The sequence below is a fragment of the Mustela nivalis genome, assembly GCF_964662115.1.
Source record: "Mustela nivalis genome assembly, chromosome: 9".
NCBI classification, from domain to species: Eukaryota; Metazoa; Chordata; class Mammalia; order Carnivora; family Mustelidae; genus Mustela; species Mustela nivalis.
In genome coordinates, this window is record NC_139028.1 from 106715485 (window position 1) to 106733797 (window position 18313).

General features: G+C 37.7%; 3 protein-coding genes across 3 annotated transcripts; all 3 read right to left on the reverse strand.

Annotated features, from left to right (window-relative positions):
• Window positions 1-219: 219 nt before the first annotated feature.
• LOC309840391 (olfactory receptor 5M1-like) lies at window positions 220-1167 on the reverse strand (the record flags this gene model as incomplete). The annotated part of the gene is made up of 1 exon (XM_082682440.1): window positions 220-1167. The coding sequence occupies one exon, from the start codon at window positions 1165-1167 to the stop codon at window positions 220-222; it is 948 nt and encodes a 315-aa protein (XP_082538566.1).
• Window positions 1168-9663: 8496 nt separating this feature from the next.
• On the reverse strand, window positions 9664-17454 carry LOC309840392 (olfactory receptor 5AP2-like; the record flags this gene model as incomplete). Its single annotated transcript, XM_082682441.1, has 2 exons — window positions 17404-17454; window positions 9664-10533 (listed from the first exon to the last, which is right to left on the reverse strand). The coding sequence occupies exon 2, from the start codon at window positions 10522-10524 to the stop codon at window positions 9664-9666; it is 861 nt and encodes a 286-aa protein (XP_082538567.1). The 5' UTR covers window positions 10525-10533; window positions 17404-17454.
• LOC309872841 (olfactory receptor 5AP2) lies at window positions 16546-17499 on the reverse strand (the record flags this gene model as incomplete). Its single annotated transcript, XM_082747812.1, has 1 exon — window positions 16546-17499. One exon carries the CDS (start codon window positions 17497-17499, stop codon window positions 16546-16548), a length of 954 nt encoding a protein of 317 aa, XP_082603938.1.
• Window positions 17500-18313: the final 814 nt, after the last annotated feature.

The window sequence follows — 18313 nt, forward strand, 5'->3', positions numbered from 1 at the left end:
GCTTAAAAAAAAAAAAGAAAAAAGAAAAAAAAGAAAAAAAAAGAATGAAAGAAAAGAAAAAAAAAGAAAGAAATTTTATTATAAGTTAAGGAAATGAACTAAATGATGATAATCCTCAAAAAGAAAATGGAACATAAACTGTATAAGAGGTAGCACTTCTCTGTTATTTATTTCTAATCACTGTATTATCATAGGCAGTCATTTCAAATGAACAGAGATTCAAATTTCAATTTTATAAAAGATATTTTCCTTAATCACTTGCTGCATAGCATGGATCACATCCTTATTCCTTAGACTATAAATCAGTGGGTTCAACATTGGGCTCAAAAAAGCATAAAAGACTGCAAATACTTTGGACTCCTCTACGGACTTCTCAGATGGACTCCTTAAGTACATGCAGAAGAGGGTTCCATAAAATAGGGTGACTGTTGTCAAGTGGGAGCCACAAGTAGAAAAGGCCTTGCGCCTGCCTTCAGCAGAACGGATCCTCAAGATGGCTGCAATAATGAACAGGTAGGATAGCACAATGATGAAGAGAGAGCTTGACAGAGTCAAACCAGCAACTACCAGCATCGCCATCTTCTTGACATAGGTGTCAGAGCAGGCCAACAGCAGAAGAGGAGGATCTGCACAGTAGAAATGATTGATTTCAAGGGAGCCACAGAAGGACAAGTGAAAAGTCAGTAGGGTCTGGGAGAGTCCGTTAAGGTAACCACAAGCATAAGAGACCGTGACTAGACAGATGCAGATGTTCTTAGACATTCTGGTACTGTAATGCAAAGGGCTACAGATGGCCACATAGCGATCCAATGCCATTGAAGCAAGGATGTAAAACTCAGTGATCACCAGGGCTATGAAGAGAAGACACTGTGTGAAGCATCCGGCATAGGAGATGGTTTTCTGGTCTGAAAGGAAATCATGCAGCATATTGGGAGTGATATTGGAGGAATAGCAAATGTCTACAAAGGAGAGGTGGCTCAGGAAGAAATACATGGGCGTCTGGAGGTGGGAGTTGGCCCTGATCAGCACGATCATACACAGATTCCCTGCCAGCGTGACTAGGTAGATCACCAGAAACACCACAAACAGGATCTTCTCTAATACTGGGTCATCTGTGAGTCCCAAGAGAATGAATTCTGTCACAGTAGTGTGGTTTTGAGAAGACATTTTCTTATTCCTTGAAAACTGAGAGTGACAGAGAAAGTGAGGATTCTGCATTTATTCCATCCATTTTATCATTTGCTCATTGATGAATTACTAAGAAATTTCTCTTCTGTTTTATGAAATACTTCAGAATGTCTATATAAGTATTTTTGTCCTGTGTCTCTCTGTTTCCTCTTTCTCTTTTATCACTCTCTCTTGTTCTTGCTCTTGCTCTCACCTGTGTGTGCGTGTGTGTGTATATAAAATCACATTTATACTTGCCTTCTTAGAGAACTCCATATGTGGTTTTTTTTTTTCAAATTTTATAAAAAGAAAAGTATAGGAATTAAAAGCAAGTATGAAAAGCAGGAGGTTGTTGGTATCATTCAAATGGAAAGATAAAGGTAGTTAGATGTCCAGGGTCTCTTTAGATCTGATACCCTATATTTCAGATACAAAGTAGAAGAAATAGGGGCACCTGGGTGGCTCAGTTGGTTAAGTGTCTGCCTTCAGCTCAGGTCATAATCTCAGGGTTCTGGTATGGAACCCCTCTTTGTGCTCCCTGCTAAATGCACAATGTGCTTCTCCCTCCCCCTCCCCATGCCCCCCACCTTGGCTCATGCTTTCCCTCCCACTCTCTCTCTATCTCAAATAAATTACTAAAATCTTAAAAAAAAAAAAAAAACCAACAACAAAACAAAATGAAAGAAATAATTATTACAGAATTTTCACCTGAAACCCATGGTGGGTTTTCTTAATTTTATTCAGAAGGCATTGAATTAGTAAATTTATCTCTTGATATACGACTAAGAAGGTACTGAATGAAGGATTATTCTCTGTGTTTTTTGAATCTACTCACTCATTTACATACACTTGTATGTGTACACTGAAAATATGTTTTTTTTCTGTTGTAAGTCTGGGTTTATAGCTTTGAACAAATTCCCCATCCTCAAGAATGATATGTTGTAGGAGAAGTACAGATATCCCCACATAGACAAAGCTATAGAATGTGATGCCAGAAGCAAGCACTATGAAGAAAAATGAAGGTAGGATGCTTTCAGGTAAACATTCAGAGAAGACTCTTCCAAGAAAGTATCACTTAAACCATAAACACAGAATCTCAGTATCTGGAGAAGAAGGTGGAGGGTTTTTCCCCATTTTTTGAGCAACTAACACATACATGAACATATTTGTTTTGAAAAGCACAGATGATGTTTAAATGTGGTCTTGCCTTTCAGCTGGAGCCACTCTCTCAATGCTTTATGAAAATAAGGTATGACTGGAAAACAACGTGCCTCAAAAGCTGTGCCTAAAGCTATTTTTGTTTGGTTTTCACATACACATCAGAAGGGCTTGCACATAATAATTGATTTTTAGAGATGCTATAAATAATTAACATGTGAATAGAAAAATCAAGTACAGTTGATGAAATTAATTTTGTCCACATTGGTGGGATATTCATCTTCATACAAGAGAACAAACCTATTCTTAGTGAAGAAATATAGAAAATGACATACCTGTAAAAGTTGACTTACCATATTTTGTAAAAACATGGTGAAAACATTTATAATATATTTCTCAGGAACGTTCTCTAGAGTATTTTAGAAAAATTTCTGAATGACTAATCAAAATAGTCTTTGTTCCTCAAGGGTACAACCTTAATTTGGTGCCTTGAGATCCTCGATTCTCCTTTGAGGCCAAAATCTCCATCTAATATCTAAGTACATGCTTGGTACTGAATGCATGAGATCTTAAGCACAGATAGTATAATTAGCCATCACCTTTAATTACCATGGAAGAAGGAAAATATCAAGTTTTTTTATATTTTGTTTAGTAAAGGTGAGAGAATTCTCATCAGAAAGGCTTCAGTGTTTCTCTGTAGATACTGAGGTTAGGTTATCTAATGAAGAAAGGTGGAGTAAGAGATTTGAGGAGCAGAGACAATGTAGAAAGCAGAAGAGCAATGTAACCAATGAAAGGAAGTAGAAGCACAGGTCAAGGGTGAGGACCCTTTAAAGAGCCGACACCATTATTTATGCTGGGACCAATCTGACCCACTAGTTAACTTCATCAACATGCTAAAAATCAAACATGAGAATGGAAGCCAGAATCTTTCATAAAATGGCTCATTCATAAAACTGGTGATTTAAGAGGAGGGTGGTGCAAAAATAATGAACACTGTTATGCTGAAAATAAAAAATAAATTTAAAAAAAAGGATGTTTGAACATTGGCACTGTACTTGGTAGAGAATAAAAGAATCTAGAGATATTTTCTCTGGTCTGTATCTTCTAGGGCGTGGATAGTTCCAGGTCAATACAATCCAAGGAATCAAATTGTAGGCTGCCCCAGACAAGAGAGCCATCTGGTTTTGTTAGATCTCTAAATGGTGGTGTAAACCTTAAAAATGGACACTGCTAGTTATTTTGCCAGCAAGTAAAACAAAGGAGTTTATTTGGGAATAAAAGAGAATTACAATCCAGGAAAAACTAGTAAAATTTTGGGCAAATCCAAGGAACAAAGGAGAAGAGCACATCTTAAGGAGATAAGGGGTACATTGGTAAGGGTATTAGAACTAAAAGTCCATTGGAGGAAAGTGGGAGTAGAGTGTGATGGCTTTTCATTGGTGGAGCTATTGCTGGGGTGTGTATAAAAGGAGCTGCTGAAGAGGACAGTGTCTCTTCCTCAGGCTATAGGTCATGTGCTAGGTCAAGCCCATGGTGAAGTCCATCCCTTCTTGTTGGGTCTGCAACTGACTAGAGAATTAGGACATGAGAGCTCTCCCTGTGGAAACCTCCCAACTCCATTTTTAGATGAATCAGTGGAGGATCTCAGTTCTGTTCAGAGATCAGTTGGGCAGAACCTTTGGCAGCGGCTACCTTTTTAAGTGTTCAGACATAGAGGGGTCATGGCTGAAGAGTCTGACAGTTGCTGCCAAAGTCTTCCCCTTTTTAAAGGAATTTGATTGGCTTCAGGTCTACACAGACCTCCTCTGATTCTGCTCCTTACCAGTTCTGGGTGTCTGCTGAGGCCGGTCCCAGTGATATCTCCTAGAGTCAGTACGTTTAGCTGTTTGTGTCATTGTCAGACACAGGCTTCTGCTTGACATGAGAGACTTCATTTTGCTCTCTACAACATCATGCTCCAAAACTCCAATATTAATGTGTGTGGATCACAGGAATAAATATAAACACTAAACCTACAAGTTCTCTAGGGACAAAAATAAAAGAATGTTTTCATGACTTTAAGGTAACCAAAGGTTTCCTAGAAAGGACAGAAAAATCATTCATTGTGAAACAAATACATAAATTTTATGTCATCAATTTCAAAACATGTGCTTTTCAAAAATAATGTTAAGTTAATAAAAAGGTGAGCCACAGAGTAGAAAAAAAAATATTCATATGGAGTTATTCTGACAAAGACTTGTATTCAGAATAGATGAAGATCCTCCAAAGCTCACTAATCAAAATGCAACAACAAAAGGTAACAAATACTTCATAAAGGAAGATACATGAGTGGTTAAAAACCACATGAAAATAATTTCAGTATCTGTAATTGTCAAAGATGGGTAAACTATAACTACAACAGGTAACACTTCACATCCAATCTCCACAGCAAGAATTGAACCAATTATTAAAAAAAAAAAAAAATGAAGCAACTAGAACTCTCATAATGTTATAGGATTACAGGGTTCTTGTCTCATGGTTTCAAAGAATGAATCTTGGAAACACAAAGGGGTGACGTGAAATGAAAGTTTATTAAGTTAAAGTGAGAGTAGAAAAGAGAGAAAAAGCTCTCTAGAGTGAGAGGGGTCCCTGAATGGGTTGTCACTGAGGGTTTCCAGGGCAGGTCCTTTATTGAAAACAAGTTGAGGAAGCTTGTGGCCTTGAGATTCTTGTGCCATCTTGGTTTGAGCAAGGACTATTGACAACACCCTTAATGACTTACTTCTTTCAGGTCTGGTCATTTTCTGTGATTACACCATGGTGTAATCCCTAACATCCGGGGCCAGGTGGTCTGGTCTATTCCCTTATCTCTTGTTCACTCTGGCTTAGTTCTTTTGCCTGCCAGGGTTTCAGAGCCTGGACCTCTCTTTGTCTATACCTTAACCCTTTCCTTACTCAATAATATACCACTTGATGGAATGTAAAATAATTGTTAACTACTTTAGAAAACTGGCTATTTCTTATAAAATTTCTTAGAAAGTTATACCTTCTTACAAAACTATGACCCAGCAATTCCACTCTCAACTATGTATCCGAGACAAAAGAGAACACATGCCCTCTGTGCTCTCCAAGAAGCTCCAATGTGTATTGACAGATGCATAGATATGTATGTCCATATAGTGGAACACTGCACAGAAATAAAAATGAGCATACTATTCATACATATAAATGAATCTCAGAAACATTTTAGATGGGGGGTTGGGAGGGGGCAGGATCAACTTCCTGGGTGGTAGAGTAAAGTCTCCTCCATAAAAGAAAAAAGAACACTGGCAAAAGGTATCTAAGTCAACTTTTTCAGAACTCTGGGAATTAACCAAATGATTGCAGCAATCCCAGGAAAATGGCAGGGAATCCTGCTAAGCAGGGTGAGGTTTGTGGCAGTTTCTACTTATTCTATTCCCACACACTCTCTCCAGTTATATCGGAGCCTTGAAAACTGGAATTAGGACTACCTGGCTGTACACATTGGTCAGTCCGCATTGGGCTTTACATTTAAATTTTCTACATTTCAAATTGGACTCTGACTTCTTCGGAGTCCAGCAGATCTAATTATTTACTGTTAATTCTGGGGTACAATGTTATAAGAGCTCTCGTATACTGAAATTATATGCTATAGATTAACATGCAGAGCAAAAAGTTTAAGCACTGAGAGCTAAGGTTTTCCTCAAACTCATTCTTTGGTAGAAATTTTTTAAACAGTTATATCAAGCATGGAACCCAGAAAGCTATCTGGCTTATGTATTAGTTCTTCTCCTGCCTTTGTTTCTATTGTCACTGAAGCCTGGGAGGAAAAGCGGTGTGGGGAATGAAAAAGAGAGAAAGAAGAGAAGTCCTTAAATGAAGAATTCTCAGTAGTGAATAGGGGTTGTCAAGGCAACTACTTCAGGGCTTTCTCTAAGCAATAGGAGCCCAAACAGTTTTTACCCAGCCTGCTGGGACCATTTACTTTTTGAAATCACAAATTGCATATTCTTAGAGAATCAAGTACACTGAATGTTCAGTAAAGGATGATATTTGTATGTTTATATACAGTCTGACAAAGGCAGAAAAGGGAAAGCACATGAAACCCTTAAATCTAGAAACTATAGAAAAACCAAAGGAGCAATTTTAAAATTTTAAAAATTTTAAAAGTTTTGCCCTAAAGGTCCTGTGTCTGTACTGCCTTGTGGCCTGTTTTTTTTTTTTTTTTTTTTTTTTGGTTTGTTTGTTTGCTTTTTTTTGTTTTGTTTTTTGTTTTTTTTTTTTTCCTGATCCTCTACCCCATAAGAAGAGCCTGGCTGCTAGTCTAATCCAAACATTCATGTGTAACTATCACAAACATAGTAAGAAGCTTCTGACTTCTGGGATTTGTTTTTAAATATATTAGAATAAGTAGCGGTAAGCAGGCTAAGTAAGCCAAAATGTAGTAATCTTAATACACTTAGTTGAGGGGACCCTGATCATTTCATTATGTGAAAAGTAAGCTCAAATCAATCATTTTCAATATAATAATATTATGCATCATTGCAACCCAGTGTACTTTTAAAAACACTGCACATACTTGTATTTTTCTACAAGCAGACTTCTATGTGCTGTGATAGGCATGGTAGAAAATATGTAGGAATCCACAAATGGTATCACATGGGAAAACATCTGACCCATCTACTACTAAAGTTAACACTAGTTTTAACATTCCTGTTGACGTGTAAGCAGCATAAAGTGCCAATTCCTAAACTAGAAGTCCGTAAATGAGCAGTAAGTAGGCAAGGAATTTAATTATACTGAGTAAATGTACAGTGGGCTGCACTAGCTATTATAAAGCAAGATTTCTTCTGATATTTCATAACTCCACCCTCACTTCCAACGTACACACACGTACACAAACAAATACATACATACCCAGCTTGCCTACACATGATGAGTATCTGAGCCATTTCAGGCAGTACTGTCCTTTCTAAAGAGATACAGCCTTGCCTGTAGTGCAATTGTCCTGAATGTATTTAAAACTGAGGCCACCATGTGAAAAGTCTGTGCAAGACAGTGAGTGAATTCCTAGTATGAGAGAGGAAGCAACAGACAGAAAGACAGAAGGAGAGATAGAAAAGACACAAAGGCCTCATGGCACTGAGAACTCTAGGCCTGGGTTAGTTTGAATTAGCTTTGTGTGCCTCCATTGAAAAAGTCCTGAGTGCTCTATTGCTGTACTAAAATCACATTTACTTTACATAATATGAAAGGTATAGGATGCTGAAACATCATGCTTATTAAAATGTTTAATATCTAAGGAGACAAGACAATTTGTTTCAAAAAGAATGAAACGATATCCAATACTTCATCCAACCAGCTACCAGGTAACTTTTCTAACACTGACATTCTAAAATGGTGGTTCTAGACAACTTTGGTTCCAGTGCTAGAAGACATTTTGTCTTCCATCACCCTGTGTCTTCAGTTGGAATGATCTCTTTCTTAATTTTTAAAACTTTTCCTGATGGCCTGCTTATAAAGGCATGGAGATGTGTAGCTTGATATAAAGAGGTTTTGCTTCTTAAGTACCTCTTAGTTTTTGTGTCTTCTTTTAAAGATTTATTTATTTATTTGAGATTGAGAGTGAGCAAGAACAGGGACAAAGGGAGAGACACACACAGAGAGAGAGAGAGAATCTTTAAGCAGACTCTCCAATGAGCGTGGAGCCTGATATCGGGCTCAATCTCACGGTCCCGAGATCACAACTTGAGCTAAAACCAGGAGTCAGCCACTTAACCTACTGAGCCACCCAGGTGCCCCTAGTCTGTATATATTACACTGTATTTTCATAATTTTTTTCTCTAGCCAAGAGCTTGATTAAAGCTGCAATATCTATAGAATCACAAGAATAGGCATAGTAAGTGTCTACCTTGGGAAGGATGACAGAGGGTCAGGGCAATCATAAAGGAGGTAATATTTGTGCTGTGTCTTGAACTAGGAAGAGCTCTCCAGAAAAAGAATGATGAGATAGAAAATGTTTTTTTGTTATGCAATGTCTGAAATAAAGAATAAAGGAAGATAAAAGGATAAGATTAGGATTTAGTTTCTTATCAAAAACTCTATCCTACAACGAAAGCAAAAATTATTTTTTCATCTTAAGTGCCAACTTTTCTATTGTGATCACAGTCTTTCCACAGCAAATTGGTACAACAGGTCACACTTAGTATACTTTACCCAGTTCCAAACAGTTTGAAACACTTCCTGTTTACATGTCAGTCATCACTATAAAGAAAATCCAGTCCTACTGTGGAAATATCCCAGTGAAGAAAATACCAGTCAAACCAACTGAGAGCTTTAAATATATCCCAATGAAATTGTTGCCAGTGTTAAAACAGATATGTATGATTGTTTGCTAAGGCACTAGGCAAAGTCTATCTATCTTGCTGTAGCTCTTTAAGCTTAAACTGTTTACCCATTCAAAAATCAAACAACATGACACTTTACCTACAGGATTTATAGGGTATACCTCTTTTCTAAGTTCAGAAACCTCTGCTATATAGATCCTTAGTGTTCTTGTTCTTTGATCCCTGCTTATATTTCCCTTATCACTTGTTCCCTCAGGGATCCAGATTACTTGTCTGGGTTAGAAATGCTTGACATGGGGGGCACCTAGGTGGTGCAGTCAGTTAAGTGTCCCACTCTTGGTTTCAACTCAGGTCATGATCATACGGTCATGAAATTGAGCCCCATGTTGGCTCCATGTTCAGCATGGAGTCTGCTTGAGATTCTCTCTTCTTCTCCCTCTGTCCCTCCTGCTCCTTCTCTCTCTCTCTCTCTCTGTGTGTCTCTCTATTTTTCAAAATAAATTAATAAATCCAAGAAAGAAAGAAAGAGAAAAACTTAACTTCAGCACCTCTGTCAGGATTAAGTTCTGATTTTATTTTCTGGTTCACTGAGGATAAGAAGCAGTCTCTAAGCCCTATTTGGGTCCTCTGGGTCAGCCTACTCCATATCACCTGTCCTCTAGCAGTGTATATATACCACAATTCAATCATGGAGCCATCTTTCCTCCTGTATTCTCATCCACTTTTTATACTGTGTCTTATGCCTCTGAACAGGGAGTTAAAATGAGATCTTTGATTATTTTCAAGCCTATATGTTTTTTGGAATTAGTGGGATTTACACAGGGTCACCACATTCCCCAGGATGCCAAGATGCTTGGTCCATCTCCACTATCAAAAACAACAATAACAAAACTCATGATGCAGTGAAGTAGACCCAGGGTGAACGGAGATGGATTTGGTCATTTCTATGTTTCCGCCGGAGTCCTAAAATCCCATTCTTTTCCTAATTCTAAGCACAGAAGTAAAAAGAGGTTGTTTTAAAAATTTTACCTAAGGAAGTTTTGACCTCCTTGTTTCTCAAACTATAGATGAGAGGATTTAACATGGGGATAATCACTGTATAAAACACAGATACCACTTTGTCTTGGTCCATTGCATAGCTGGTGCTGGGGCGCAGATACATGAACAGAATGGTGCCAAAGAAGATAGTGACCACCATCAGGTGTGAAGCGCAGGTGGAGAAGGCTTTGTGCCTTCCTTCAGCAGAATGGATCCTCAAGATGGCAACAAGAATGTACAGATAAGAAATGAGAATAATCAGGAGGCAGCTCAGTTCATTAAAACTGGCAAAGGCAAAAATGACTACTTCATTAACATGTGTATCAGAACAAGAGAGTTTCAGGAGGGGTGGAGTGTCGCAGAAAAAATGGTTGATGACATTTGAGTGGCAGAAAGACAACTGAAAGGTGAAGCCAGTATGAATGGCAGCATTCAGAAAGCCTGCAAGATATGTGACCAACACCAGAAGGACAATAAGATGAGGGGACATAGTAACAGTGTAAAGAAGAGGCTTGCAGATGGCCACATAACGGTCATAGGCCATCACAGCCAACAGGAAGCCTTCAATGCCAGCAAAGGAACCAAAAAAGAAGAATTGAGTGGCACATCCACTAAACGAAATGACTGGGTTCTCCACCCAGAAATTCACTAGCATATTAGGGGTAATGACGGAAGAATAACAGAAGTCAACAAGGGACAAGTTACTAAGGAAAAAGTACATTGGAGTGTGGAGGCGTGAGTCAATCTTGATTAATAGGATCATGCCAAGATTTCCAAACACGGTGATCATGTAGATGACTAGAAACACCATAAAAAGAAGGCACTGTAGTTCTGGATGATCCCCAAATCCCACAAGAATAAATTCAGTCACTGTTGTATGGTTGTTCATATCTTTGTCTCAGAATGGATGATTTTTTTGCTAGGATAAAAAAGAAACCAAAGGAATGAATTGGACAAAGAAAAAAATACCAGGAAAGTGAAATACGTTCATCACTGCTATAAGTAAGATTAGCTCTTTGAATGCCCTGAGAATATGTGTATTAAAGCTCTTAATTTTCTTATGGAGGCGGAAAGAAATTCCTTAAGCAAACTCCGTAACCCATTTTATTTATTTAAAATTAATGTGTGTGTGTGTGTGTGTGTGTGTGTGTGTGAAGTCTTTGATGATTGACCCTATCGGTCTATATCCTATCTGACCTCCCAACTTTTCTCTCCTCCTCCCTTTGTCCTACAGCCTTTACTTCCTACGATCCAATTCCTCACACTCGTCTTGGCAATTAAACATACAATACAGTTGAATACCCTTGCTGTATGCAGTTCTGCTCTGCCTGTTTTCTCTCAAGGCCACTCTGATCAGGTTTGCAACCTGTCATTCCACAAAATGTCTCTTGTCTAAGGCATCAGGAATCTTTACATTGCCAAATCCTGTGGTCAGTTCTCATTCCTCATCTTTTTGATCTATCAATAACATTCGACAGAGTTGATTTCTTAACTATTCCTTGAAAGATTTTCTTTTCTTATCTTCCCAGAAACCAGACTCCGAGTTTTCCTCCTACTATGTGGGTCCCTCCTTCTCAGTCTCTGCTTACTCCTCCTCTTCTCTCTGACTGTTAAGGTTAGAGTAGCTCAGTCCTTAATCTTTCTCCTTTTCCTCTTTACACTCTACCTTGGTGATTATTTGATTTTGTAAATTTAATTACCATCTATATACCTAAAACTCCTAAATTTATATCTCCCGCCCTGAACGTTTTTACAAATTCCAGACTTAAAATTCAACCACTTACTCACATCTTCATATTAATATCAAACAACATTTCAGCATGACTCAAAGCTGAATTCCTCATGCACGACCCTAATTTGCACCAAACACAGCATTCCTTATCTCAAGTTAATTACAACTCTATACTTTCATTTGCCCAGATGAAATTAAATAAATAGATAAATATTCTTACACACTATATAACCAGTCTATCAGATAATTATGTTGGCTCTACCTTCAAAATATCTGTATCAACCACGTCCTACCACCTCCATTCCTACTAAAAATCAAGCCAACATTATCTTTCACCTAGATTACTGCAATAGATTTTTAGTGGATCTATATTCAAAATTAGCTAAAAACTTACCCTGTAAAATAACCAATTTTAAAATTTTGTAGAGCTCAACTTTATACATATATATACAAACATACTTGTATTATATATGGCATTCTTGCTACAAAAAGTTCAGTAAATTCCCCTGTTTTGCACACAGACACATACGTGTATGTGTATATGTATGTGTATATGTATATATACACACATAGATATACATGTATATATACATTCATGTATGTATGTCTGTATATGCTGAATATTCTATAAAATTCTCATTTTTTATTAGTGATCCTAAATCCCTGTCATATAAAGACAAAAATCCAGTTTAGTTAGGAACCTTAAATTTAGTGTTTCAAACATATCCTAATGGAGATCTTTAATTACTTTATACGTTTTTAGTCCTCTTGGAAACTTTCTATATATGAACACTTTGAGATCAATTAAATCTTCTTACCTTTGTTCTTAATATTCACCTGTAGTGGTTATTAGTTTAGTTTTATTTTATTGCTTTTTGGAAGCACACAAGATTTCTGTCTTATAATGCAACAAAAATGGAAGTGGTAGAAGAGATCTAAGTATGACAGAATTAAGACATGGTTAATTAATTCAACAAAGAGTAGCAAATGCTGCTTCTGAATCTGAAACAGTCAGCCTTATTAAGTCTGTGATGATCCTCTTGAGATTTTGTTTCTGCAAAACACTAAAAATCTAAAGCTTGAAATGTGTTATTCCAAAATTAAAACATGCATTTATTTTCCACTGAGGTAATTGAACTATTTTCTCCCCAGTGAACCACTTACACCCTGGAGAGTAACAGGCATTTAGGGAAGTACAAAAACAATTTCATGGTCTTGAGATTCCATTGAGCATAACATTGAATTAAATGTATGAGATTGATGAGATCCTGCTCCCAAACTTCAGAATTCCATTAAAATGTGATTCTTATTCATTTCTACTAGAATATGGCTCTCAGTGCATTAACTGATTAGTTCAACAAATGATTTACTAGTCTTGTGTTATGGAGCATACAACTATCCTTGGTACTGGTCAAGTAGCCAAAGCATCGATCTCGTTTATTACTTCATGCAGCTTGCATTCTGGAGTTGGGGTTGGATGGCTATTGCAGGATAATAGGGAAAGGTAAAGTCCAAAGCCTATTCATGAACTACCACACTTATTTGATCAGTCACTCCTTCCCAAACACCTTGATTGCAATTCCTTTCCTTTTTTTCATTTGTTCATGTTAACCCACATGTTTGTTGCCTTCTTACTATTCTTTTAACAAACCAGGGAAGATCTTGCCTCAGGGCCTTTATATTTACTATAACTATACCTGGAATGCACTTCCTTAGACAGTCAGAGGATACTATCTTTAGTCAGTCCTTCTCAACCGTCATTTCCACAGAAAGCCTGTGTCCGATGCTACCATTCCCTATTCTATTGCCTGCTTTACCATTCTTCAAAACACAACTCTACCCACGCCAAACACACACACACACACACACACACATCTAACAGCTCTATACACACACAAGATTATTTGGTATAGACAGTCAAGTCTTCACTCAAATATAAGGAGATGGGAAGAAGTTTCGGGAGATAAGAAATTTTAATTTTTTACCTGCTAAATCTCCAGTACAGGTTGTATGCTGGTTTTTCCATTAGTAATTCACCAGTTTTATTGAAGTATGTGTATGTCCAAATGTAACAATTACAGACATTAAATGTATGCAGGGTTTTGTATATTTATGAATAATCTCTGAATGGATGATGGGTAAAGATATAAAGGGTGTCTATTGTCTTATTTTAAACACAAACTGGGGTATATGGCAAAAGATACAATTTATAACACAATGTGAAAAGGGATATTTTAAGGTCAATAACACACAAGTGTGATGCTAAGATACAGACCACCCTCATAGTACAAAAGGTACGATCATTCGATAGATGTTTGAGTATGATAACTAAGTGGAGGAAGCTAATTTTATAATCGTTTCAAGTGTCCAGAGTCCCTATAAACTAGGTTATCAATTCAATGTATGAATCCGGAACCCAAGGAAGAAGTCAGGGTTAGACATGTGGATTTTGGAATCATTGCAGAGCTCTCAGATCACCTAAGAAGTGGGTACAGATGGAGAACCAAAGTACCATGAACTAAGTACCATGAACTAAGAATATAGGATTAAACCTTTGGCTCCAAGATTTGGAGAATAGCCTGAGGAAGAGGAGGAAAAGCTATCACAGTCACCTGGGAAAAAGTGGCAGCAGAAAAAGAAGGAAAATAAGAAGACTGAAGTGACATAGAAATCTTAAAATGTGTGTTTTGGGGGATAGTTGAAGAAATTAATGATGGGAAATCATCTTGAGATACCAAGTACAAGTATGATAGAAGAGTTATCTTTAGAGGCAATAATGTTAAACTCTCATGTGTCCATGACAAGACTGGAGAAGTGGCAGAGAAATACAACTGGAACATGTAATGGGATTTGAGGAAATAAGGATAAAGATGAGGGGTAGTTCTTTTGAAAGATTCATTGGAAATAGAGCAGAAAAATATGTCAATGGCTGGACGGGACTTTCAGCCAAAGAAATTATTAAGAAGGGTGATATTAGATGATGTTTATTTACAGATGAGAATACTACAGTAGAGTTTGAGAAGCTGGTGCTTGGAGAGAGTAGAGATATGATTTCAGAACTAAAATTCGTGGAGAGCTCCAGAGGTGTGAAAGAAGCAAGGGACACATTATCCATATGATAAATGGGAACAAAAGTATGTGCATGAAGATTATAGATGGTAAGATGGGGATAATCTTATTTAATTGTTTTTATTTTGGAGGAAGAAGTGTGACACAAGATCAGCAATAGCCAGTGGCATGCTGAGAGCTTTTCTCTAATTGTACTAAGCAGCTTCAGCGTAGGACAGAACAACAACAACAAAAAAAAAACAATTAAGTTTCCCTAAGTTGGAATTTAATCAGATGAGCAGAATGAGAAAAAGTAGAACCATGGAATTGCAGGTGATTTAGAATGAGTCATTATTTGATGGACCACAGAATTTCAGTTGGGTAATGAGTTATGATGAATATTGATCAAGTGCCACTTTTCTTAGGTTTGTGAATAAGAAGCAGCGAAAAAACAGATACTATATACTATACCCTTTAGAGTAAAAGGGAACATGAAGAAAGATATCAAGCATGATACAATTTTGAATGCCTTTGAGAGAAACCTTGATTAACAGTTGAAAGTGGAGTGGTGCCTGCGTGGTTCAGTTAGTTAAGCATCTGCCTCTGACTCAGGTCATGATCGCAGGGTCCTAGGATTGAGCCCCAGGTCTGGCTTTCTGCTCACTAGAGCGTTTGCTCCTCCCTCTCACACTTCTTCTCTGCCCTCCCACCACCTTTATCTCTCTCAAATAAATAAATAAATAATATTTAAGAAAAATATTAAAAAAACAGTTAAAAGTGGAAGTTATAAGGTGATGGAAATATTCAGAGTGGACAACATGACTTCACACATCTTTTGTGGTCTCTAACCAATTTGGTGGGGGAAAGAGGTGTTCTTACGGGGAGCATGAGAAGCACTGGTGTTCTTCCTCAAGGTCTGCAGTGGCTAGAGGGATGGAAAGAAATAGGGAGTAGACATTTACCTGATTCCACATCATCAGGCCTCCTTTGACATGCTATCTCAATGAAGAACATGGTTTCCCCATTCCTCCCACATTGACAACCCCCATCCCACTACAGCGAGCAATAGATAGATAATTCATTTTCAGTAAATGTTTATTGAAAATTATGTGACACTCTGAAAAGTACATGAAAGATTAAAAGTTAAAGTACATTGATCACTACCCTCATAATATTCCAGTTAATTTACAAAATCAGTAGAACACACATAATATATTATAACCCATGATAAGACTCCTTTTTGTATCTTTTTGGCATGCTTGACCTCCAGGTGAGTAGAGTAGTGTTATTATTTATGAGGGATGCTGTGGCATACCATCCAGATTTGCCTTTCAGGATTGAAACATTTATTTTCTCAGCTTCCGAGCAGCCACTGACACTTCACAGTTGAGTTCCATTCTGGGAATTGCTTCTGCTGAAAGAAATTACCATGCCCAAGGGAGTGAGCCACTTCCAAAACTGGTCATTTTGAAGGTACAAACACCTTATATTTTTTCCCACAATTGGGGGTATCTCTGGAGGATCCTCTTGGAATGGGATAGGATGTGGGATGGGATGACTATTCAACTGCAACTTCATCACTGTTCAATATCTATCAACTCAACCCTGCTTCCCTCATTCCCTTCTAGCCATCTAGGTAGGATTCCTGGGAACGTTCTCCACTACATTTCCTGCATGCATACAGGTATCCATCTCAGAACCTGTTTGCTCAGATCCCGAAGACTATATTTTCTTTTCTCAAGAAAAGCTAAATATTGAAATTAGAACTTAAACCAGGTCAGCCAAAACCAAGAATTTTGATACTTTACCAATCACCGACCTCCCCATTATGTTTATTCATCAGGTGGGCCCATGGATACACATTTAAGACACCAGAAGATTCAGAAGTATACACCATTTTAAGCAATCTACTTTAACACATACATGCACACACACACATACACATACACACACACACACACACACACACACACACAGCTTAAGGAACCAGACAATAAAATTAATATGAAAGCATATTTTCTTCTGCATAACAGGATGATATGTAACGTGGCTTTACAGTATGTGTTTCTGTAAGATCTTCTTTAAGGCATCTTTCACATCCTTATTTTTCAAACTGTAGATGAGGGGGTTTAGCATAGGGATCACCACTGTATAAAAGACTGATACAATCTTGTCCTGTTCCATTGAATAGCTAGATGTAGGGCGCAAATACATGAAGAGAATCGTCCCAAAGAATATGGTGACAGCCATGAGGTGGGAGGCACAGGTGGAGAAGGCTTTGTGCCTGCCTTCTAAAGAAGGCATCCTCAAAATGGCAATGAGGATACACAGGTAGGAAATGAGAACAATCATAACACAACTGATGACATTAAAACTGGAGAAAGCCATGATCACAATGCCATTGATGCGAGTGTCAGAGCAAGAGAGTTTGAGCAGGGGTGGGGTGTCACAGTAGAAATGGTTGATCCTGTTAGAGCCACAAAAGGACAATCTGAAAGTCATTCCTGTGTGTATGGCTGCATTCCCAAAGCCTGCTAGGAAAGAGGTAGCTACTAGCAAAACACAAATTTTCCCAGACATGAGAACCGAATACAGCAGAGGGTTCCAAATGGCTGCATAGCGGTCATATGCCATCATGGCCAACAGAAAGCATTCAGTCCCCAAGAAGGAGCCGAAGAAGTAGAACTGGGCAGCGCATCCATTAAAAGAAATGGCTTTATTCTCCGCCAAAAGGTTCACCAGCATCTTAGGAGTGACGGAAGAAGAGTAAGAGGCATCAACAAAAGACAGGCTGCTAAGAAAGAAATACATGGGGGTGTGGAGACAGGGATCAATCTTAATTAACACAATCATCCCCAAATTACCCACCATGGTCGCCATATAGATTAACAGAAACAATCCAAAGAGGACAATTTGTAGATCTGAATTGTCCGAGAGTCCTAAGAGGATAAATTCTGTCACTTCTGTTTGATTTCTGCCTCGGACCCCCTTCATATATCTTATCATTTCAGCTGCAATACAAAAGAAGGGAAACATGGCAATTTGGTCAGATTAATACATGATAGAGCCGTAAACATCTTTTGTTGAGATATATACATAGACATTCTACAACTGTTTTGGACATGATGTCAAGTTAAAAGATATCAAAAGACTGTGCTAAGTTCTAGGTGTACTGTCCACTAACTAATAACCTTGAGATGAGTGACTTAATATATCCATTAAGTAAGAGCACTTCTAGCATTAACATTTATTGGATAATTATAGGAACTTATCTTTAAGATGTATTTCACTTCATTATTTATGACAAATAAATTCGTTGATATATATATTAGCATATTAGTTGATATATTAATGTATGCCTTCTAGGGGTGGGTAAGTGTGTGTGTGTGTGTGTGTATTCTGGAGAAAGATGGCAAATGAATTCAAGCTTCTGCCTGTTCCTCCACAGTATTAATGGAATAAGTAAAAAATAGCAAAAGTTAGTAAAATTAGTCAAAAGTACCAAACAAGAAGAAAAGAGTTGAATCTTCTGGGGATGGGGGGATTTTTAAAAACTGATATTCCAAGGAAAGAAACAGAGGAAATTTGCATGCAACTAGCACGATTGCAACCTTGCTGGAATTTCCCAGTATCAGCATGTACAGGAGGGGATAAATTGTTAGTTAAATATTGAGAGCGTTGAATAATTCCCTCCAATATTTAGAGAATGTGATTGCAGGAATGAGGTGGAAGGAATAGAATAAGCCACAGCAATGAGAACTCTACTTAACACTCAGATTCACAGGATTACATCAGACCCAGAAAACAGCAGCAGCAGCAC